This window comes from Falco peregrinus, chromosome 2 (assembly GCF_023634155.1).
Source record: "Falco peregrinus isolate bFalPer1 chromosome 2, bFalPer1.pri, whole genome shotgun sequence".
NCBI lineage: Eukaryota > Metazoa > Chordata > Aves > Falconiformes > Falconidae > Falco > Falco peregrinus.
The window spans coordinates 26,350,695-26,376,375 of record NC_073722.1 but is presented as its reverse complement, the minus strand read 5'-3'; the positions used below and the strand labels follow the sequence as shown (position 1 = coordinate 26,376,375).

General features: G+C 40.0%; 1 protein-coding gene across 1 annotated transcript in view; it reads right to left on the bottom strand.

Annotated features, from left to right (window-relative positions):
- CFAP299 (cilia and flagella associated protein 299) overlaps positions 1–25,681 on the bottom strand; it is a 223,396-nt gene that overhangs the window by 128,798 nt on the left and 68,917 nt on the right. Inside the window, 1 exon segment of the mRNA XM_055798129.1 lies at positions 19,111–19,202. Coding sequence (XP_055654104.1) covers positions 19,111–19,202 — 92 coding nt within the window.

Genomic DNA, 25,681 nt, shown 5'->3' with positions numbered 1-25,681 from the left:
TCAAGCAAAGTGACATCAGCTTTACGTTACAGCAACTAATACGTTACAGAAGCTACCCATGCTACATAATCCTCACTAAGAACCACACTTTCTACCATTCCCAACACCAATCCCACCAATTGGGCAGGAACCCACCCCAGACTTGACTTTGTCCAACTAGGAAACCCTTTCCATTAAAGTACCTATCAGTAAACATGGCAGGATGCTTTTTATACTCCATTCCCTTTCTCTTTCATGACATTTCAGCTGTTGGGTAGTAGGAGGCAGTGAGTTACCATCGTACCACTTTCTGGGTCCTTTTTGCTGAAAGGAATAGCAGGAATTTTCTTGAAGATAAGGACCACCAGCAGCCAGAGAACGGGATAGGATAACTTTTGTAACACATATCACCTATCTACAAATCAGTGGGATGCTTATGCACCTGCCTACTTTAAGCACATGCCTTTCTTTAAGCAGACATACAGGGCCAGCTGCATACCAAGAACTGTACGTGCTTATCAATAAGCATTCTTCTAGGTGCTCTGCTGAATTTTTGCCTTAAGTTAAACATGGAAAAGCTTTGCTCAAATTAAACTAGAGACATACAGCATGCTTTGGTAAATGTTATTATTTATATAATTTCCAGCATTCTTTTGGTGTACTAAGGTTTCATCCTTTCTCCTTTGTTCATAAATATCTTCCATAAAAAGCAAACTTCACTGCTTTGCATAATGGATAGGTTCTGAGGGAAAAGCTTAAGAAAAAAAATTACATCTCTCGGAGTTAAATCAAAGGAAGGAGAATATTTCCCACTGCGTTCTGGGCAACAGAAGACAGCCCATCATTCTGATGAAGCCAGAATATTGGTTTTGTATGTGTGTACAACCAGCAGTCTCAGTAAACCTGCCCCTAACTCTTTGAGTTATAAGGTTTATTTTATAAAAGTTTAAATCTTACCTTAGATTTTATTTTCTTCTGCTAATAGCAAAAGCTTACACAATAGCTACTGGTTAATAAGCAACAAGAATCTCATATTATTTTGCCTAAACAGGATGTACAGTCATAAAAACAAAGCAGAACTTTCAATGTTGTTTATTATTATTAAGTAATGCTAAGGTTGCAAACTATGAAGGGGCAGCCCTGAAAAGAAAACAAGAAAGGATTGTAGAACATTCTCTTAAGGTAAACTTCGCCTGTTTCATTCTGACACTAACTAATTTAGCAAATCAAATACTGTAAACACATCACATATATTGGCTTCTTGCATTTGAGAGGAAGTACAACAGAATACAAAAACACCAAGGAAGAACTCATGGCTGATGCAAAGCAGATGAATATGGTGCTTCTATTTGCTAGAAATACTTTAAGAAATCCACAATGATCTGAAATTTTGCATTCTCTGCTTGAACTGCATTTGCCCCTACCTGCCAATGTATTCTGCACATTGTGCAGGAGATGTTTGGACAGCTCTTGAAAAATCTCCCTGTACTAGACATAATTCTTAGGTACTTCAGAGTCATCACTTTATTAGCTCTTGCTGACAAGAGCTATCTAATACTCGATCAATGATTTTAAACAGGAGTGGAGCCCCAGAGACCAGGCAATGGAAAGTCTGAGCATTTTCCTGAGCATACTTTTGGCAGACAGATGGAAATTAAGTGGATCTCATGGTTATATAAATTCATAGGAAGCACTTGTGTTCATTTTCCTCTACTTACGGAACCCACTTCTGTGCAAACGGTGCATCTTAAGACAACTCCTAAATAACACAAAAACGCAGAGAAAAGCATGTCAACATAAGGCAAGTCAGGACTAGTATGTCCTTATTCCTCTTCCAGAGGAATGCTTCCAGAGTCTGCTGACACAGAGTTTTAACTTCCTATTAAGTGATTCAAGAGAATTAGTCGTTGTTTTTTTAACTCTGTAACTGCTGCATCTGCATCTGACTCCCTGTCAGAAGCTCTGAGCTGGCCTGCCAGAAACAGCACCCTCAGTGAGCCTGCTGGGATTGCAGATGCCCTTAGGGTGTGCTGACTCAGCACAAGCTCACTGGCAAAGCAACAGCAGGCATGATGGCATGATGGATGCTCTCAGCTTCAGCAATTTTAAAAAAAAAAAAAAAAAAAAAGGCAAATATTTACAAAAGAAACAAGACTGGAGAAAAAGCAGGCAGGAAAAAAAAAGAGAGATAAGATTTCCAAACAGTAGACATTTTCATTAAAAGTTCAGTTTTGCCAACCTTTTATCCAGCTTGTTCTTCCTACCAACATCAACACTAAGAAAGTGTCTTAGGGTTAAATCCAACAAATACTGACCACATAAATGGCTATGTATCCACAGAAATCTATTCACTGACCAGAATTTCACTTGCTCCATTATCAACAGCATGATGGGTCCCCTTGCAGCTGCATGAGAGAGAAGTGTAACAAAGACCATTTTGATCTCAATTTCCTTTTTCAATTCTTTTTGCAATTAGACTGAACAATAATTCCTGTTACTGTACTTTAGCTGAGACACACACAAGCTACTTAAACTTAAGTTCTTCTAGCAAAATTAAAAATCCTCTCCGCTAACCTAATTACAGATTCAACAGCATTTTTCTGCATAAAATTAAGCAGAAGCTATAGGTTAAAAACCTAACGTCAGTAAAAGCCAAGTGTTCTAACACACTATTTGAAAACAGGTGTTATGCACAGTACCACTAAGACTTTAAAAAGTCTTTGAAAGAAAAAAGATGAGCTTTCAGAAAGAGAAGCAGCCTCTTGAAGCATACTGAAATGCTACAGACATGGCTGAGAGATAAACAAAGAAAATGAAAAGCAAAAAAATGAAGCAGGCACAAGCCTGGAAACCACAGGACTGGTGAGCGTTAAGGCAAGTCAGAACCATCATGGAGAAGCGCAATACAGGAGGAAATGAGAATCATTAAAATAATATGGCAAGAGGCAAGACTGCTGGAAGTTGCCAAGACCATTGGTGAATATAAAACTTGGCTCACTGTTTTTTCTGCCACTGCCCTTTTCTATGGAATTTTGCTGACAATAGGAAAATGTAGCTACATACAAACTAATTTGATTTCTGGAGCATCCCCAGTCTTCCATGAGAAACTGTTTTGTGCGTGTATGAGCAGAGCAGGAGGCACTCCTTGTCCCAAAACACTTCCACACTCAGCAGGCGAATAAAGAGAGGGTGAGATAAAACACATGGAAGAACATGTCCCTGAGGTGCTTTCTGAAGATGCAACAGTCTCTTCACCAGAAATAATTTTTAACACTGCTTTGTATCCACTCATGAGGAGACTAAAGCCTGAGCCCTATCCAGCTATAACATGAAAAGGGGAGGGGGAAATCAAGGGGTAGAGAAGAAAGAGATTTTCCTGTTGATGAAACAGGGGCCTTCTATCTTTCAGTATGTTCCTTTGCTACAGCCCAACAGAAAGGGCATCAAGACTATGCTGTGGTCTGGCAGAAAAGGCTGATAAACAATTTATCTGTGGATGATAGCACCGCCCAATTGCACAGTGAGTTTGTCTACGTAAAAATTACAATGAGCTTTTACATCTCTTCCCCCAGCACCTATGGTTTGGCAACTTCTGTTCTTTACTTAATACTTCCTTCCCAGCCTTTCAATTTTTTCCTCTTTAGATCCCTGCTTCACTGAATACCTACTTCAGTGCACGGGATATCAACACTGCATCACAGACATATTGACGCAAGTTCATATCACACAGATTCACGTACATAGGCCATTATTTTCTCCATTCTGTCACCCTCTTTTCTATGAAAATCAGTGTACAATTATTGTGTCGCATGGATCACATATTCTCCCCAACACAGACTTCACACACAGGGAACCCAGTCCTGTGCAGTCCTTGCAAGTCAGCTACTATAAGCACTCAAAAAAAATTAAAAGGTGAAATGAACCCACGAAGTGATAATTATACACAGACTATACATCTCGTTCAAGTGTGCATGACTGCAGACACAAGTGACACCAGCAGAGATCTTGAGTTAAAAGCAATGTGTCTAGTTATGCGTTCTTTGCTAGGTTTGCACTGCAGCTTATCTGCGTATTTCAGAGGGAAATTAGTATTTTCACAAGGTACCTTTTCCTTTTTGTCTGCTTTATTTTGTTGCTGAACTGAAAAGAGCATTGAAAATGCTCTATTAATGTTGCTCTCTTCTGGTCAACCACTTACAAAAGTGTTTATTAAAAGAGACTGTTACAAGTACAATAATGAAAGTTATTGGGAGTACTAATTTATGGTGAATGAAACAAATACATTCCTACATGGTAACTGAAGCAATGATTATGAACTCAGGTTTTTGGTTTACTTCAGAGCTACTGGATACCTGTTTCCTTTTTAATTTAGGAGTGACAGTGCTCTACCTCCTACCTGGTGTGCTTTCCACATGCAACAACCCCACAGCAGCTGACATTTGCTTCCATTCCAAGTATGCATGCTACATATTCTTTCAGAAAACACCTTACAAATACATGTTTCCAGGAACTTCCCGAAACTGTGATTAGAAAATATGTTTGCCAGATCTGCAGACTAAGTTATGTTCTCCTCATGCATGTCTGGTTTGCAAACCAACTTAAAAGCAATATAACATGACTCTGTTAAACAAAGTGATACACTTGGATATCTGATAGGTATGCCTATAGACACCTGCACATTTATATCAGGTATCCTGTGTTCTCCTTTATATCCTGGCAGCTCAGTTTATTAAAGCAAACATTTCAGAATAGGATAAGTACTTAGGATACATTGGCACCAACTGAGACATGTTGCATCTTCCCAGCACCACAGGCTCAACTTGATTAGTCCCTGTACTGCCAGGCATTAAATTTCAGACTTACAGGAGGGCTAAACAAGACTCTCTGAAGTCTCTGGGTGCCTGTGCTCCCCCAGCACAGCAGGTGATGGGTGGGTGGGCAGGAAGCTGGCCCAAAGAAGGCCCTGCAGGGCATCTGGCCAGAGCCTGGCTCTCAAGCTGCCACCCTCCCACTGCTCCCTTCTGAACCTTGACCATCTTCCTGACTCCCAGCACAGGTGTGAACCGCACCTGGTAGAGCATTAACTTTGTTCAGTGTTAACAAAACAGGAGCTGCGCGGGTGCACCTGTTTGTGCGAGGTTACTGGCACCACAAGACTACTGCAGTATACCTAAGAAAAAGACCAGCTGTGCTAAGGGGGAAATTCTCAGCTGGTATTGCAGTTGAGTGAAATAACAGAGTCCAATTTTCCAATTTTCTCATGTCAATTATCCTTTGTTGTGGTGGATTTCTTCTTGCAACACCTGAAGTCTCCTTCTCAGTTCAGTTTGCAGTCTCTGATGTAATGTGTTACCTATTAGACTTTTAAAATTAATTTTTCTAATGCTTTTGAAGCTTAAATTTTTCAGGGTTTTGTCTCATTCTTTAATACACTGACTTCGTAGGTAGTGCACTGACATTAAGATCAGTTTCTGAGGACTTAAGAATGCACAGAAGATGGGGCTACAACTTGTGTAGTATCTGCTGACTCCTCTTGGAAAACTATGATTTACCTTGTGGCTACTAAGTCTTCTTCATGAAGCAAAACCTGCATAAATTTCAGCTCAAGGTGAAAAAACTCTGAACAAGCATATATATATATATATATATATATATGCTATATATACTATATATAACAGAGGCACTACAGTCAAAAAAAAAAAAAAAAAAAAAAAAAGACACTTCCTCCTAGTGTTTTCTATGGCCTCTCTATCAGACCAGGGGTGGGAGACATACCCACCCCAGCACGCAGCTGAACAGCTACAGACCACAACAGCTAGGTATTGTAGATGCTGTAGTTCTGCTACATGACCATGCAAGATGACATACACATCCAGTCCACAAGCGCATTTCGATCTACAAAGAGATGGAATTAATCATTCTTGCAAACCAAATCTCCCACTTCAAGTACTAGAATTTATGTATCTTGTTATCATGCACAGGAATAAAGACTACTTCAGAACATTCTAAGAAATGCTGTAGAAGATGTCCCTGCTCATTGCAGGGGAGTTGGACTAGAAGACCTTTAAAGGTTCCCTCCAACCCAAACTATGCTATGATTACATTCCATGATTCTACAGACTTAGCTTGTGTTTCCCAGATTAAAAAAATTTCCATCACTGAAAATATATATCTTTATATATATTTTTTAATATTATATCAATATGTAAAATATCTGTCTTAAGAGGCCAAACTATGAATCTTCAACTCAAATGTTATTTATGCCTTAAACCATAGAGAGGTAAAACATGGAAATCTGCCAAAGATGCAAACGCTTCAGAAGAAATCCAACATTTTGTATTAAGTAGAGGCATGTTAAAAATTCAGTGGAGTGCAACAACTATTGTCTCTCAAGTCATTCAGGAAAAAAACTGTAAGTATTCCCAGCCTGCATTAAGTACAAAGCCAGAACTCCTTGGCAGGAGTGCTTCTAGGTAATCAGTGCAACATTAAAAAAAAGGGAGGAAAAAAAGAAGAAAAAAAGATGAACAAAAAAGAAAATAAAAAGAAAAGACTAAACATCTAAGCATCTCCATCCCACACTCTTCAAAAAGAGAACACTTAAGAGTGTTACACATGCAGAAAACAAGCAAAGAACAGTCTGGGACTGACAGGAATGGTGCAGCCTTGTTTAGACCTAAAATCACGCCTAATAGCATGGAAAAGATTCAGATGCAAAAATTAGTTTCATGTTCAATCACTGGCAGAGGGATTAGGTATTACTTTGCACCCAATTACATAGGTATGTGTGCATCACTCCTGCCTGGTCTGCCCATATGGGTGACATCTCTTTTTTGCCATGGATAACAAAAAAGAAGATACTGAACTTAGCTTAAAAGTAAGTGAGAGTGCTGGGTGGCTTGTACAGCAGGATATAATAGCTCCACGTAATTCGTTTTGTAAAAATGACAGAATGATGCAGTAACAAAAACATGCTTTACTGACAGGTGTGATTTCACCCCTGCTTGAAAGGCCATTGCTTAAAAGGAAGATAAAAGACTCAAATCGCTGAATGGGAATGGGAAAAAAAAAAATGGATAGAAATAACATTTGTGGTCTCAGGGGAGCCAAGTCATGTGGTTCATGCGGTTTTCCATTTGGCTAAGGAGTCATACTGATTTACAACATGGTCTGAAAGGACCCGATCGAAATTATTTTCATCTGCCTTTGGACAGCTTCTAGAACACATTGGGGCATTTATAAACGCTACAATGGGGCATGTCCAGAGGACTCCACAGCAACAGCATGCCCCCCTCACATGAGCAGCAGTAACTACTATTAAACAACTCTTTTTAATTCATCCGATGCTAACAAGCATAACCCAGATCTCACTATGGTCAGCAACAGTTTCACAACCAACTTTTATAGCACCAAAATTCAACTGTCCATGAATATGGACTTTTATTTATTAACTATTGTTAGTATAGTAACAACAGCCAGCTCCTGCCAGGGCCCTGATGCTATAGATATAGATGTTTTACAGTTACCTCACAGCAAAGTCAATCTCCAATTTGAAGGGAAGGGCAGAAACCAAAGGTATGTGGGCAGGTTTCCACCCTAGAACCGAAGGCAACCTGGGTCACCAAAAGGAGGGGAGAAAAGCACCAAGGGGGGAACCTGGAGGGAGCAAGAACCAATATATTAGGTAGTACTAACATATAGGGGCAGGAGAGGGAAAGCAGAAAGGCTACCCAGCACAGACCACATGTTCATCTTTCCCTGTCAGACAAAGCACAAGCGCTAGAGCATGTCATGATCATCATTGAGAGAACCCAGGGACAGATTAGGAGGGGAAAAAAAAGAAGAAAAAAAAAGGGGGGTGGGGCGTGGAGGGGATGCAGCAGGGGGTGTTGGTGTGTGGAAAGGCGGCTTTCTAGAGGAAACATAACAGGTTCACAGCATCAGGCCTGCACTTCCTGGACATGGGATATAAGCAAGAAGTACTCTTTAAGAGCTCTGCTTACTGTTAAACAACAAAATCACTGTGACCTATGGAACGTGCACTACTATTTTTTTTCTGTTTCTGAACAACAGAACAGTTATCTCCATTAGTTTCGATTATTTTTTGGATCTTTGACTGGAGTTATTTGCTCATCTACTGCTGTAAACTTACATCACAGATACACCTCACTGCTGTAGATCATCATAGTAAGAAAATCTGCCAGAGACATTTGTGCATATCAGCCTCCAGCCTGTTTTCTCAACCTTCTGGAGAAAGCCCATTATCACGTTACAGAACATGAGTCAAAAGCCAGTTGTCTGGATTACATAGGTGATTACAGAACACAAAAGAGCAGCTGATCCCTAATTTTAAGAATGTAATTATTACCAGAAGCACTAAAAGACATCTTTATTTACAAAATACAAATATGTAAATGAGTAAACCAAGATCTCCAACAGTATGTTTCTGGTATACCCTTTTCTGCAATGACTGGATCCACGACTCTGTAAGTGCTCAAATGGTTAAGAGCTCACGAGTTGATATTCGTTAAACACTGTCATACATTTTCCAGATAAGTAAATTCTCACAGCATTTTCACAGCACAAGTTGTGACCCTTCAAGTTGCAGTGATGTGAAAAATAGGCAAAGTCAAGGAATGTACATATACTACTCAAGAAAAACAGCCAATTTGAAAAAGATCTAATATCTGGTTCTCTCCTTTGACTTATTTTCAAGCCAAGGAGGAGGGAGGAGGACTGTTTTACCTTTGGCATTTCATTGTGTTTTAGGTTAACAATCTGTTTTCTCTTGTATTGTTTTATTTGGCCATTGTGGGACACTCACATAGTTGTTACAAGTATATACGCCAACACATATACTTAGAAGAATTTCAGTAAGGCAGATCTGACTTTCAAGTGTTTGTTTTTGTACGTTGCAGTTTATGATCCAGGACAGCCAAACTGAAAAAGGTTATTAGAACAACAATGCTGACTGAACATCATAAAAACCAGACAATAATAAAGCAATTAAGCATGAGAGGGCTACCTCTATTTAAGAAACAGGCTACAGGCTCTGTAAAAGGAAACTAGGGTAGAGTTTCTCATATGCTGTCAACAGCCATTACTTGAGCACTGCAGAACCACAGTGATCCCATGATCAACATGTCTGAAGGAAAGTTCATTCCCAGCACTGCTGCAAAGTGCTTATGGCACAGTGTGAAATAATTTTCTCCATCTTTTAAAGAAAAAAATGCATCCCCCTTCTCCTTGCTTAAAGGATGCTGGTCAAGCATCATTGAGGTTTCTTCTAACTGTGCAACACCTAGTAAAAAGGCTTCTGTTTGGATTCTGCAACGCTATTTTAAGTACAAAGAGACAGATTTTACAAGTGTCATTTGTTGAACTTTAGATTAGCTTCCTTTAGAAGTAGATCTGTAAATGATTATGTTTGTCATAGCTCTCTCCCAGACAGCTCATGATGCTATGTAGTTCTACGATTTTCCTGTTCACAGCAAAAATTGTCTCCCAGATTAAGACAGCAGACTGGATATGTGAGAAGTATACTTCCCCTTCGCCCCACTCCCCTCTTTTTTTCCCTCTCCCCTGTGGGAACTGTTCAAAACTTACACACTGGTGAACAAACAGGCTCTGCTGTCTAGCCAGACCTGCAGTTTGACTAAGTTTCAAACAGTTACAACGAAATGTCTAACTTCACCATTTTTGAGGTGCTTACACCTAACATGCCAATATAGCACTATATTTATTTATTAGATAGATAAATGATTATATATTTATTATTTTGAAGCAACACAAATTTTGCTTCAAAACAAACATGGATAAAAATAAAATTCTAAAATACCCACAAATGCTAATGTCTCTCTTGCCCTTGCTTTCTCACTCCTGTTGAGATATATATTTAGTACTCTTGCAAATTATTGATGTTGAAAGCATTTCATTTTCACACAATAGTCCTGCCTGTTGGAGAGAATTTTCTGGACTGCCTGCCTCAACATGAGTTTTCAGTTTCAAGAAAAACACACACGGGCCATGGATTTCACGAAACGCGTACCTACACTTCCATCAAAGATGGCTTATGCCATGGCCCCGCTATGGCTTTTGCCCTGACGCACCTTCCCTGATGGTGCAAGTCAACCCTCAGAGCAGCCACAGCGGCAAGAGCCTCCTTCAGGGGAAAGAACCGTGGAACCAAACAGGCACAACAACAATCCAAAGCTCTTCAAAGACAGCCGGCTACCTAGAAAATACTCCTTATGAGTTATTCAGGAGTTGGGAAACCTCCAGAATTCGCAAACCTGCTAGAAAATCAGCTCTGCCACACTGGAATACCCTCTGTCAGGACCCTGCTCTGTACTGAGATTTTGGCTGTGTAGGAAGGTTGGCTACTGTATAACACAGTCCTCTCGTATTCCAAGTGAGTTCTTGAGTAAGTGCAGCATATTATTTATAAGATATTCTATTTCAACTGCATCCGTGCGATCTCCATAGGAAATGGAACATCTCCCACATACTGCAGTGTCACCACATTCCAAGTTCCTGTGAGATCAACCAACGTATGTTGTCTGACATTCATGGAGGATTTCAACTGATGCACTTAGTTGACCCCAAGGAACTACAAGAAATTACCTGTAGACATACTTTATGCATGTGCTAGGATCATTTATTACTCTACAACTTAAAAAGTATATACAAAATGAAAGCATACGCTGTATTGACTAGCTCTGCAACAGTTTGAATTAGGAGGTCACTGGGTACTTGGAAAGAATCTGTATGACCATCTGATGACTCGTTGATCCAATGTCATGGTACCAGGGGGCTCTCTCAGTAACGATTCAATCACAGAGAATCACTTTGTCGAAAAGCAACAATTTCCCCTTGTAACAAACTCTGTTCTCAGCAACATCCAGCAGTCCATGAGCATGTACAAAGCATAGCTACAAAGCTGTTCACACTAACAGGCAAGGTGGCCAAGAGTGTCACTCAATGCTAAGGAAGGAAATATTTAGGAATATTGCATATAACAGCGAGAACCCCCTTAAAGCCCATTAGTTCTCATTCCAGCTGTCATCTTGTGCTTCTTTTAGTAATGCTTTGAATGTCTTCTCTTACAGCTGGTTTTCACTGAGTCTCACTTATCAGACCATTAGTTAATTTGAGCATACGAAATGATCTGTTGACAGAATAGCTGTTTATTTCATTCATTTCCACTAAAAGCTTTCATGCATCAGCTCTTTCCGCCTTTCTCTATTGCTTCCTTTAGAGGTAATAATTTGTAATGTGAAAGTCATTGTGTTTGGTAACATTAGGCAGCCAGATGGTTGGGTTGTGTTTTTTTTTTCTACAGCTAGGAAAAGAGAAATACTCCTATTGTGAGGGTTCAAAAGCTGAAAAATGCTAATACATACATGTGGGCATAGTGACTTTTAAAAGTCAGTGACCACAAACAAAAAAAAAAAAATGTTTTTGAACATATCACCATTGTTCTATCAGTACCATCACATTTCACTAAGCTTACCCAGACATCTTTTTACCACACTGCTTATTTGTTTTAAATTAACATTATAAAGCACATACAACCTGAAACACAATGCCTAAGAACAGACACTGAAAGGCTCTTAAAACATTTGCACACTTTTTAAAGAAAATTCCAGTTAAGTCAGATGTTATTACTTATTTACTGCGAACCGGTGACATGTTTCACAAAGGCATTCACAGCGGTTCATTTTGTGCATGCTGAGGAGCGATAAAGAAGTATCTCCAGAGTCACATCTACTACCTTCCAGTTGGGATCTTGTGCATAACTGGTTTTCTGTTCTGTAACACCCACTGGGCTTACATTTACACCTGCAAAAAGCTAGTGCTGAGAACATGAAGCAAACTAAGTATCAAATGCTTATCTCAGTTCAATGCAGAAGGAACACAGCTGACAGCAGCAGAGAAATACCAAGATCAGTATGGAACCCAAGATCCTTATTCACACTGAAGAATTATTTTTCTTCCATGAAGCAGTGCTGCCTCAAGGAAGACTAACTTAGTAGTACAGATACAAGGAGATGGGGTTCTGGCTCCATTTAGCTCAATGGTGTCAAAATAGCCACTGATTTCTGCAGGGACGTAACTTCAACCTCCATTTCCAAGTAGACAAAACACTACCTCTACAGATGTGGTAAGCAGCCAGCCAGTACATGTTCTCTGCTTTGTATGATGATCCTACAGAAAAATATCCCAGAAAATAAACACACATCCTTATCGTAAACTTGCCATTTTACAATCTGCATTTAAAGTTTCCAAACTGATAATTTCTGACTTTATAAACAAAAGATTTTTTTTTTTTCAGAATATTAATAAGCAAAGGGCAACTGCAGAAAGCTAATTCAAGTTAGGGAAATAATCTGTGAGCAAGTCAATGTCAGCAACCAAAAAAGTTCACTTTAAAAACAGGACTGACTAGCCATTTGAACATTGAAGTACACAAGACAAAAAAATGCAGCAGTTCATCCTGTGGCAGCCACACTGCCATTCCCTACTGCAGGAAGAACTCTCTTTTTTTCCAGCTAAAGCCAACAAGTGTATTCCAAGATTGCTCTGCAATCTAAAACCAATGAGGAGTAGGGCCCACTGACAGAATTGTTTCAAAATCACTCTGCTCATCCCAACTCAAAAGCTAACGTAGACACAGCATCACATGCATGTATGCAATCGCTCATCAGACCCTCTTGAACCATCTTTATAAGGAACCCAAAACTCCTGCTGAGACAAATAAAGCCAGCTACAAGGTCTTTAAAAGAAGTCTAATTGGTCTTCAGTTCATAGTCGTTAATAAAATTATGCATTTTAATCGGAATTCTAAGTGAACCTTCTGACAACAGCTAAACCCATTCAAATAATATGCCCCATGCCTTGCTGTCAGCCGCTCTGAAACACGACCATTTGCCACAGCACAAGTCATTTGCAGTTATTCACAGTTGTTATGTCACTACAATAATACAGTTCATGTATTCTATAAAACATACTCTGCTCTCAATTCTTGCTTCACTTTCAATAAATTACAGAAAAAAATGAAGAAATAAAAAATGCTCTATATTTCTCTTTCCACATGTTTTTCTACACAGAATATCTAATCACGTGATTTTTAGGCATTTCAAATAAAATACAATCCACATGTTACAACTAAACTAGAATGATTTTTACATGATACTGCATCTACAGCTTACAGAGAAGGAATTGGGGTGGTGGTGGGGAAATAACTATATTAACTGTACCTTTTGAAGATAAATTTCTCCAGAACGGAGCTGACAGAAAATCACACTGAACGTAAGAGCTGCCTTATCATGCTGTATAACATTTTAAGTAGCATTCTTTGCTTGCTTTCTTATCCCCTTTCTGTTGTCAGTACTTCATGATCCTACAAGTGAAATAATAGAAATAAAACTACACTGTAAATGTACAGCCAGCTCCCTGACAGCTGATTTTGAGGTTCTGAGGACTCTGGATCCAACAGCCCCATTTCTGAGCATTCCAAGTGCTTTTATACTCTATTACACCTGTTGCCAAACGTGCATCAGCATATAGTACACAAACAGTAGCAGATAATCGTGCCTATAATATCTGGAGATAAAATGTAAGGAAAAAAAGTTTCACCTGTCATTGGCACAAGAAGTCTCAACAAGTAACACAATTTCCACACACCCCTACACCCTTTTAATTGGGAAGAAATGCATACTAAGCCTTCAAGAGATGAAGTAAAAAGACTACATTTATTTCCAGGAAACAGAGTTTCACTTCTTTCATACTACACTCCAATGACATGGAATTTGATATATATTTTTTTACTTCAAGGGCAGAAGTGATTTGTTCAAAATTACGGTGATTACCTGCATAACTCATGCAATTTCCATAGCAGGTTATTAAACAGACATACACGAGTTCAGTTAAAAGAGAAATAAACATATCCATACCCTCTTTTTCTTGAAAGGGAACCCTTCATAGATGTTGGGGAACAGTAAAGGAAAAAAAGATCATGTCAGCACAATATTGTTGGTCATATACAATGCAATCTTACGCTTCATCAAGTTTTCAACACAAGGAAACGGATATACCAGAAAGTGCCTAATTCACAAGTTTTTCTGAATCAGCTGCAGTGGTTGCTTTGAATGGCTCTAAAGGAATAAGCTGTAACCTGTGCTTTTATACAGCTTCAACAGTACAAACTTCAAAGCCAAAAAGGCCCAGCCATCTAGCATTCATAGCCAACACTGAGTGCAGAAAAAACAAAAGGAGTTCAATTCTCCTGGGCATGAATTTCATCTGACCTCCTGGCTGTAGCTCTCACAGGACTGGGAACAGGAACATCAGGGTTGGGGGCTTCTATTTTTTTTTTTTTCCTGTGGAAAACTTTTTTTCTCCCCCCAGTCAGTGGAGGAGGGGGAGGAAGGCTGAAACCTTAGCTTACTGATGTCCCTAAAATCCAGCAACAGATTCCACCTAATTCTTTGAAATGCCTAAACACTTCCGATGCTGGCACCAATGCTTGCAAGAACATAACTATAACTTGTTCTGACTGCCACAAAATCCAAACCCAAGCTTACATGGTACCTATGTCTTCAGACACAGCAGCGTAGCTGTAGTCTTCCTCTCCGCCCCATCACACCAAGCCTCTCCCAAAAATCAACCTCAATGTATTCACACAGTAACCAAAAGACTTGCTCTGGGACACAAAAAGGAGTTCCCGAGTATTGCATAATTTCCTAAGCTTTTGTAAATACAAACTATGATATCCACAGAGCCCTTTATCACCTTGAATAAACAAGTAATATTTAATGCATACCAGAGTAGAGGTGAGGCCTAGACAGGGTAAACATACACCTGTGTAAAGTCAAGACCTGTCTGCCTGCCAAGTTCATCTGATCATAAGACTTGCATTGGATTTCAGGTGAATTCTCATTTATGAGAACATGGAGAATGCACCAGTACTGCCAAAATCCATCAGCAGGCCATTGTTACCTTACGCTGCAGCCCCTGCTCATTTTTTAAAACCACCTTCTACCTCATACATCTTATTTCTCACTTTTCTGGACCAAGCTTTTTAAACAGAACTGGTTAATAAAGCAAACACATGCAACTTCTGTCATGACGGCCTCATTTTAGAGAATTAACCTCCCAGATCAACTTGACCTATGGACGACCTACAAAAGCCAATATGAAACAGAGAGGAAATAGGAACCTCAGCTAATCAAGTCACAGAGAATGACCAAGTACAGCTGAGAGAAATTTTTTTTTTTTCCCCCCAGACACAGTAAAGTGCAGTTTTTGAAACTGGATGTTTTTTAATCATCCTGCTCCCACTCTATGTGAGAAAAGGAGGAGACATTTTACCCTGCTTTTTGGTTGCTTTTTTTTCCTTTTGGTTTTGTTGGATTAGGTTTGATGGATTTTGCTCTGGTTTTGTGTTTTTGGGTATTGTGTGGTGGGAGTGGGGTTTTTTTTACAAATAGGATAGGCTGGCTGTACATCCAGAGAAGACAAACAGAAAATCGTCTTCTGGCACAGGTTCATTGCTAAGGGTCCAAACGTACCAGCAGAGCTCCCACCAGCAACATCAGGTGAGAGCACTGACACTATTCACTACATCTCCCAAGTGGAACATCCCTGCCACTGTGACATGCTGAAGAAGCGCTGCTAACCCTTAAATAAAAGGCTGAGCCTTGCTGTGAATAATGTTGGAGCAAAGTATGACAAAAATCTTTGTTAAGATCACACTCATTCAGCTTCTGAAAAGTTTTTTAGATCCTTTTCTTTTTCATATCCCATTTCTGCAGCAGCCCTGAAATCTAGTTCTAAAGCCGGTAACCCCATCAAGCAGCATTAATTCTGTTGTGCTGAGGACCACCAAGGCAGATAATCTCATCCTGACAATCCAGCCTTACCTGGATGGATTGAGAAAAGTTTGTCTTCCACTGACCAGTTTTTTGTAAGGAATCCCACGGTTTTAATGATTGGCTCAGAGAGGCCCATGTTGCTATTATTGCATGATGCCACTGAAAGGAGGGTAAGAAGTCACGGTAACTCCCTGCTATGTGCCTCATTTTTATTAGTCCAACTCGCGTGACTTGGAAACAAATCCCACTGCTTGCACTGCCTTCATCTCAAAAGAAGGAGCAGGTTCTAGATATCACACACTGAACAGAGAAGCACAGACACCATGCAAGTGTCTCACTGAGCACAGACAGGGTCCTGCAACGTAAGCATTGCTTGGTAGCTGCTTTAGCTTTCAAAGGAAGCAGTGTTTTCTTTGGGTAGGCCGGTCTTCTCAGCAACCACCATACACAGTCTTACAGCCCAAGTACAACCCCTAAAAATGTACAGAATCACCTGTAGCTCCAGTAATAATACAGGTGGCACTATCAAGCCAAAAAAAATCCCAAGCATGGTTTCATAAGGGAATACCTCCATGCTGTTGGTTCATTAGGCACGCAACAGTAAAAAACAAAAATGTCTGTGTGCATTTATGATTGTAGCCAACAGGTTTATATTCTGCATCACTATTTGAAACGCGTTCCCACACTGAAGTGTATTAAGAAAATATTATGGGGTCTCCTGTAAACCAGCAAACTGCAGGAGAATCAGAGCTGAGGCTGAAATTGCACACTTGACATATTTCATTATATCTAGGTATGTACCGAATAGCTTGTAATAATACTCACTGTTCCAAAAACTTTTCGTACATAACCAGAGGCTGTTTTGGGGGCCTAGAAACTGTATCACTGCAGGGGGCCTGGGAAATTGGGAATTGAGACCAGCTGTCTTCATTTTGATGGGACACTAACTATTTATTTTTTATTTTAATTTTAAAGGCTAGCTCATAATTTATCTATCTTCATTTTTTAGAGACCCACATGTAACTCACCAGGCAGAGCACTGAAACCTTACCAGTGCTTTCTGAACCCAAGCTCTGCTTAGCACAGCTGTGGTGGCTCCCGTCTGCTTGGTTCAATATCCTCTGTGACAGCAGTATAAGGATACACAGCACAAGAGCACAGAGGGGAACCAAACTAGCATCAACATATAAAGACATGCCTCAGAGCATCAGGAAGCAAACAAAAAAAAAAAAAAACCACCCAAAACCTCTTTTGGTTTAGTAAAGAAAAAAAATAATCATTTTAAGCATATGAACCTATTCTACCTTTTTCTGTCCAGGTTTCTCAGGGTTGAGTTTCACCTAAGGAGGGGAATCTGTAGCAGAAGCTTCCAGGAGTCCACAGACTGCTCTGGATTGTTTCAGGTGCCCAATGAATGCTGCTGCACCGTGTCCCCAAGACTGAGAAGCCTATTACTGACCTCAACCCTTGCCAGTGCCCTCCTCAGAGAACAGAAAAGCACATTTCATTTCCAACCTCCAGACCCACATAGCACCCCGGTCAGCACAGTCTGGGGACTGGAATCAATCCATAGAGAGGTCTCAGCCAGCCCAAAATGCTGGGCTTGGCCCTGCTGCTTTTACTTAAAGCCAGAAATATCTGTTGGTATAAATGGACAGTCCTTCTCTGCGCTTGAACAGTTCTGCATGACTCAGTAGTACCCCCCTCTGTAAAATAAAGAAATTACATTTCCTTTATAGGATGCTCTGAAAACTACAACCAGAAAAGGAACTGCAGGAGTAAGGTGCTAAAATGAGCAAATGCTGGTTGTTGGAGTTTTTTTAAACATTACGGTAAACATGTGGTTCCATTTGCACAGCTAAACCATACATTTAACCTTTTGTGTCCTACTTCTCCCACAGAAATCCCTAAATATCCCAAGAAGCACAGTTCCCAGGATATTTGTCAGGCAGCTGAAACCACAAGGTGTTTGAAGCTTCTTGAGAAAGCTTGCTCACATATGTTGTGGAACCACACTTCAGGAAGCATTTCCTCTGCAAATTCTAGAGATTAATTAGCTAGCCATAAAAGAATAATATTGACCCTAGAATTACAGGAGGGAGGGAGGGGAGTTAGGCTTGTGCTTCAATAGGAAGGAAAGCAAAAAAATCATTAGCATATGCCTGATCAACTTCCTAAGCAAAGAGAACCAGGAAATAAGATCACGATCACTTTTGACTTCCAGAACGCCCAGCGCTGCCTTTGCAGTCACTTGTATTGTTTTTCTTTAACATGACACTCAATCTAACAGACAGAAATCCAGGCTCCTGCTACGCCATAAAGAAGGCAAGAAACAACACTATTCTAACTAAACACAGCAGTAAGGCCAGGATGACCATTCTGGGCCCATTTTCAGTTGTGTTATGAAGTTTAAATGGAAGCAGATTGAACTTAAATGGTGAAATTCAAAACTTCCCTCCTTGTAAAGCAGGCGGGCACAAACTCTTCTTTGTGCAAAACTGAAGTTATTAAAAAGCCAAAGATATAGGACCACCACCCCTTGAAACCAAAGGATATTGATATAGCTATATTTGCAAGTGGCAATTTAAACTTCAGCAACACTGTCCTCAGAGCACACCCACGTGAATGTGAGGGAGTGACAGACCAAGCAGGAGAGACTCCCAAGCAGCGTCTGCCAGCATTATCCTGGTTAGGTAAAGCACTGGCAAGCACAGCGCACGGACAGCTTTGCTAGCGCGTGTGAGCTGGCTGAGTCAAGAGGCACACGGCCACGTTCATAACGCTTTCCTACATTAGAGCCAACACATCAAGCACCCCACCAAAACTCATCAGGGAAACTCCAATAGCATCTATGTGAATGAGCTTCAAAGCGAGTCTCTCCCAGCAACAGGCTGCACCTTCCTCTATGTAAAGCACACATGGGAATGAATTTTGCAAGGCAGGAATCTACAACAACTAATGAAATCAAAATACGCTTCACTGGATGTTTTTACTCTTGTATCCTTCAGCTCATCACTTACCTTTTGTAGATTTCTGGGCAGTGTTTTCACATGCTTTGCTTATTTAATTTAAAAAAAAAAAACAAACCCCAAAAAACAAAAAATAAACCCCAAAACTCTAGGCTTCAAGAAATCTCTCCTAAGTCAAATAATCTTTTCCAAATGTTCCACCTGAAGTGTTCCTGTAAAAAAAACTTTGTTTCCTATTCAGATTCAATCTCAAGCTGTTAAGAAGATTGCGATGTCACAGGTACTCACAGAAATTTTTCCAGTAATATTGGCTTCCTCTCTTTCTGCCAGGGCCTGCAAAAAGTTGTCTTCAAGTTATTTTCCTTCACTTGCTAGTGACCTTGGGGGGGGGGAAAAAAAAAACAGTACAATTATTATTACTAATTATTGCAATAGGCTTTGGGTTCACTGTTGGGTTAAGTGTTCTGTAAATATAATGAGACAGTCCTCACCCTCTTGTAGCTTGTCTATTACCTGTTCTGCTTTTACAAACCATTAAATCACTCTTCAAAATTCATCACTACTGCCGGTATACAATATAATGGTAGTTTATCAAAAGGTGACTTCTTCTCACACAAATTTTCATTTGTATAACTGGAGTAGTCTAAGCACTTATTTTATATTTCCAGAATTATGGCCAAAGTAATGTTTACATAAGTATACCAGATTTTCACAGTGTATCAATACAGATTTCAACAGATTTAATACCTTATTCTTCAGCCAGCAAGTAATCAAATGAACTACTGCATACTTGGATTGCTTGGTGGGGTAGGGTCAATATAGTTTCTGTATCCTTAAGTACACAGCATGAAAAGAAAAACTAATTTTGTTCCACAAAAACCGGCAAAAAATAAAAAAAATCCCACCCACACAAGAAAGGATACCACATACTAAAAAGTTCTTGTTAGTCTTTGAACATAGTGCCCTAGAACTCAAACAGCCATTAAAAACAGAAAACACGCATCATATGGACAAAAGCCCTGAATAATGGACAAACCCTTCAACAAAAGCTGAAGGTTTAAAAATGGTTTCTACAAGTCCCTTAGCCTAATCTAAAGCCCTTCTCCATCTGCAGGGATCATTGCACCCACTGTGTACTTTGCGCGCATGAGAAGGAAGTGGAGACTTCCTAAATCCTGCACTGAAGTGGCTTTACTGGGAACTTTTCTCCTTTTAACGTCTAAAGTAGTGAATGCTGACCAGAAAGTGCTCTCTCAGGCAACCCAAGGCAAACCAGTGCCTCCCAGTTCAGCACAGATCTACCTGAAAGGGGAAGGATTATTACATCTCCCCATTATCTCGATGTGAACCTTGCAATAAAAAGCAGCAATCTGAGTAGACAGAATACAGCATCAGTAAAGATCTTTCTATCAAGTGTATAATGTATGAAGTTTCAAATTAAAGAGTGACACACAAGCTGAAAATAAATCTCTTTGGTAAGTTTTAATATGTACATGGTTATGTCCTTAAACTGAGTGAAAAACCTGCATATAAGTTTCAAAACTCTCATACAGAGGTATCAGATCAGTATCTGGCCACTTTACCAGTCATTATCCAGAAATACAGTTCGAAGCTCTTACAGAAGTGTATCTCCTGCACTGTAAAAAAAAAAAATGAAAGACTAACACATGGATTACAACACCTCAATTAAGTACACGTAAAAGACATAAGAAATGAAGCATCAAATTTTCCTTTTTTCTGTTCAGTTAAGAATTCTAGATCCCCAAAGTATTCCTTTCTCTGGCAGAGGTTACTACTAAATCAACAGTAAATCCACATTTAACAACTACTCTAGCCAAGTCTGTGGCTTCTATCTTGGACCAGACAAAGGGTGTGGGTGCCTGAAAGCTTATGTGTTTTTAGCCACTTAAATCTTACATTCCAGTAAGAGATCTCACCTTTCTTTAAAAGCCTTGTCTTTCTCTCATCCTTCAACCATCATCACAATAATCACTGACCCACTTGCAGAACCCTAAGATGTATAAAACTTCTTTTTTAGTAAATGTCATTACTTCCACATTAGAACATACTTAGCCATGTCATCAAGCTGCGCTGTTCCTGAAAAATACGAGGTATCATTGGCTGGCCCTGTCTAGGTCAAAAATCAGTGTAAAAACACAGAGCTAAAATACTGCAGGTGTGTCAGAGGTGTAAGGGACAACAGAGCAGGGCATAAGCAATCCAGAAGGTTCCTGCAATGTGTTGAAGATAACTTCCTTCTCCATCCTGTCTTGGCGAGCTCTGAAACCAAATACCCAGACACAGAAAAGCCTGGTGGAAAAACTAAAATACAAAAGGTTACTATTCTCATTTTACAAATGGGAATCTGAGGCATGCAAACATTAAGCAGCATATCCAAAGATAACACTGAATGTTTCTTCAAACATGTTATTGTCAGCAACCTGCTGGCACATGCTCCCTAACTAGTTGTGTTGAATATTAATTTTGATATTAACTTCTCCCCTTCTGAAGATAGGCTTTTCCTGCACATACAGAAGCAGCAGCATTAACAATGAGTAACACTCCTCACTACAGTACCCTTCAATAGAAGCAATACTGAAAAGAGTATTACAGTTGAGCAAAAATAGAAGGGATAGTTTTCTAAAGGAACTTGTTTGGGTACAGAAACTCCTCGTGACTTTAATACTATTAACTGTTGGTTGCTGGGTTTAATTCCATAAATACAATTCTTACTTTATGATGCTAAAATTTTCACTTATGAAACCATACATTTCCACACCATATTGCACCTTCCAATCTGTTCTCCTCCTTCCAAGAGCTCCTAGTATTTCCTCTGTCCCACACACCCTTCTCCCGGTCCCACTTCAGATGCCTTTTGCTCGCAGCATGCTTCTTTGGTTTTCACTGGTAGGTATTAGTGAAGCAGAAAGAAGGAAAGCTCTTTTTGAACTTAGGTTAAGGCTCTTCAATTCTTATTTTGACAGGCTACGCTGCTTTTTTCCCCCATTTTGTTATGGTTCCCTAGGGCTTCATTGACTTTATTTTCCTACATCTTCAGCCACGTGGGCTTTTCCTGAGAGCAGTGGAGTCACAGTTGGAAACAGAACAATGCAGTTTAACTTTTAGAGAGCCCTGCTGAGCTGAAGAATGCTTTTATCAAACTGAGATAATGGGAAGAACTTCTAAAAGTCACACTGTTATCCTTTCAACAGTACGCTCCGTGTTCCCGTTGAGCAGAAAGCCGGACTGGAATGCATAGTCAGGCCTAACTTTTGCAAAGCAGCTGTGTTTTGCAAACACCTGCCCCAAGATTATTGGGGAGACAGGCGTAAGAACGTAGTCCCAAATTTTCTCCCTCATCTCAAGACACGTAATTTTTATTTTAAAACAATTAAAGTTTCAACCTCCCAGCACCACATACTTACAGCATTGTGTCCTGAGGCAAGACTATTACTTAAGCACTGTTCCAAGACATCAGGTACCGAGTTGTTTCCTCTACATGAGGAATGCACACTTTAAAAGGAAGTGAGGGACTCCAGTACGAGATTAAACCTCAGCAACCAGGGTGTAAGGCTGGGACTGGAAAGACCCAAGATCATCATCTCGATCTGTCACAAATACGTGGTACAAGCTTGGCGAGTTGCTCAGTTTTCTTGTGCCCTAGTTTCTGAAAATCTGAGATGACCCTACTTCTTCAGTTCAATGTGCCCAAACACAGCAAGGCCACCTGTGACTGCACAAGAGGCTTAAAAAGGCATCGGGAATTATTCTGATGCTGTATTAATGGGAACAAATACTCGCTTTTTTACGTCCAGTCACATGAGCTGGAAGCTTGGTCAACCTACTTCTCACTAGCAAGTTTTCTCTGCAAGGATGAGAACACACACCACCTCCACAGTAAAATACTACTTCCATCAAATGTCACTGTGGTCCTGCAGGCTGCCTTGTGGGCGTATCAGACTGGCTCGAGACTTACTAATTCACATTCTCAGGCCTTCCTCCCTTCCTGACAAAACTAACACTGAACACATACTTGCCCCTTTCAACTAATTCTCCTCAAGCAGGATGTGAGGCTCAAAAAAACCTCACGCAACGTTAGCCAATATCCATCAAAATCCTAGTAAAGATTAGCAAAGTAAGAAAGCAGTCTTTGGCTGACCTACCACATGCAGCCAAGGTAAGATAAAGGAAGAATGAAGGCAGTATATCAGCATTGCCAAGACCAATATGCAAGGATATATGTACGGCTGATTTTCACTTCATGGTGCCATCTTTTTTTAATTTTAATGAAATAAAACAGAGTGTCTTCAAACTGCAATGACACCACATAGTGAGATCCTTTAAACCATGATTACCAGAATCCATCTACAAGTTTCCCTCCATTTTTAAAAAGGAAAAATGAAAGAGGAAAAAAACAAAACCAAAAAAAAATAATCAATCACTGATGAGTTTCACAATGAGCTGTCCAAGTCTGACCCTCAGAGTCCAGTCCTCTACTCTTCAGTAGCACTTCCACTGTATTCAAGGGGTAAGACAAAAAAAGGTATCCAAAACATCAACTGCAACCATAAGCTGCATTTGGCTCACTGCACACACAGATGTCTCTACCTTGAGATAAAGGGAAAGCACTTCATTTCTAAATAAACATGATATGGGGATACATAAAGGGAAGGTCTAGATTTTTTTAAAAAACACCTTTTTTTGGTTCAGCTTTGTAAAATAAAGCCTGTTGACCCTACCATCGAATTTGATGTATTGTGTTAACTTGCACTTCCATGGAGCTGCTTTAAGCAACACCAAAAGGTAAAACCATCATGTGACCTTTCTCATATATTACAGAGATAATGATGCAAGGAAAAGACAATTATTTAACTTTCTATGAACCTAAAATAACGGCATCAAACAGCAATAAGCAACAGCATTTTTATAAAGAGTCTCCATCTGTTAGTTCGTAATTTTAGCGTGTAGCATCACAAGAGCAGAGGACCTAAGCAGGAAGGCATGGCTAAGTAAAATACAGATTAACTTGAAATCTGTTGTATCTCTGTTCCTGACTCTGTGTACTGGAAAAGCGTCTCATCTCTACAACACTGTCAGAACTTCTCAGTTACGACGAGAGCAAGCTCTGGCTACAAGGGCACAGTAAGCAAGGAGCTTAATGCCAGCTCCAGGAGAAGGGAGTATATACATGGGCAGAACTGGGTCCAGTGTGACTGTACCCCATTTCACAAAGTCCTAGTAACAGTTTTGGAGTCTCTGCAGACTGAAAGTACTCCTTTCTTTAGTAAAGTAAAAGCCCTCTGCAAAGCTCCCACTGAGCTTCCTAACCCCCAGATCGTGATAAGAATAGGTCAGAACACACTGACATTGAGGTGCACATTTACTTGTACAACTTCATTTAAAAATATTTTTACTGCATGTGTGTCTGTGTTTAAAAAAGAACCATTCCTGACATCAAGGAATATGGTTAGGAACATAGAAGGAGGAGACTGAGCTTCCAACTATTTGGACATTTCGAGGCACATAAACATTTGTAAAATCTGCTATAAAATTTTTGATTGCTGGTTACATAATTGAACATACAGGAAATGCCTTTCTAAGGACCTTAATACCATACATTTCATTGTTTAATAAAATGAACAAGGAACTGTAACAAATATACTTCCTTCATGATATTTGAAACTCCATGGAATAAATGATTTTTTAAAAAAAAACATTCAAAGTTGCTTATGAACTTCTCTGAAACACTTTCCAGAGGGATCACAGATTTGGCTTGTGTTGAGAAGCCCACACCTGACAAAACACTGGCACCGATATTCTAAATGGTCCAAGCTACCAGTAACATCGGTCCTGTCACTTATCCAACATTCACAAACTTAAAAAAAAATAAAAATAATTTTCCTTTATCAGCTCTGGTTAAGGCCCTGGAATACACACAGTGCTGCCTGTTCAAAACAAGGAAGGGAAGAAATCCAGAGATTTTTCCTAGCGCCACTGTCACAGCTCACCATCTATGAGAAAAGGTAACTATATGTCCTATACATTGTGCCTTTTGCATGAAAGAATTGGACTTGCAGTCTTTAACTCAGCTCAGGTGACTTTGGGAGGCATGCTGAACACGTGGGCCACAGTTCATGACAAGGAGACGTATTTCAGTTGGGCTGTGGAGTATCTTTTTGTTCATTCAAAGCTGAACTAGCAGCAGGCCAAGCCAGTCTCCTCACAGAGGTCAGAGCAGCCATGAGACCTTTACTCAGGTTTCAACTTGGGCGATGCAGCTGGAGCACTTGCCAGTGAAGATCAAGGCAAAGAAGTCATGAGTACCTCAGCCTTCTCCATGTCCTGGGTAACCAGGTCTCCTGTTTCCTTCTGGAGAGGGCTCATTTTTCCCTAGTCCTCCTTTTATCACCGATGTACCTATAGAAGCTTTTCTTGTTGCCCCTGATGTCTCTGGCCAGATTTAATTCTATCAGGACTTTAGCTTTCCTAACCTGATCCCTGGCTGCTCAGACAATTTTTCTGTATCCTCCCAGGCTACCTGTCCTTGCTTCCACCCTCTGTAGGCTACTTTTTTGTGTCTGAGTGTGTCCAGGAGCTCCTTGTTCATCCATGCAGGCTTTCTGGCATTTTTGTCCAACTTCATCTTTGTTGAGACACATTACTCCTGAGCTTGGAGATGATCCTTGAATATTAATCAGCTTTCTTAGACCTCTCTTCCCTCCAGGGCTCTATTCCATTATACCCTACCAAGCAAGTCCTGGAAAAGGCCAAAGACTTCTCTCCTGAAGTCCAGGGTAGCAAGCTTGATGTGCATCCTTGCTGCCCTAAGGAACTTGAAATCCACCATTTCATAGTCAC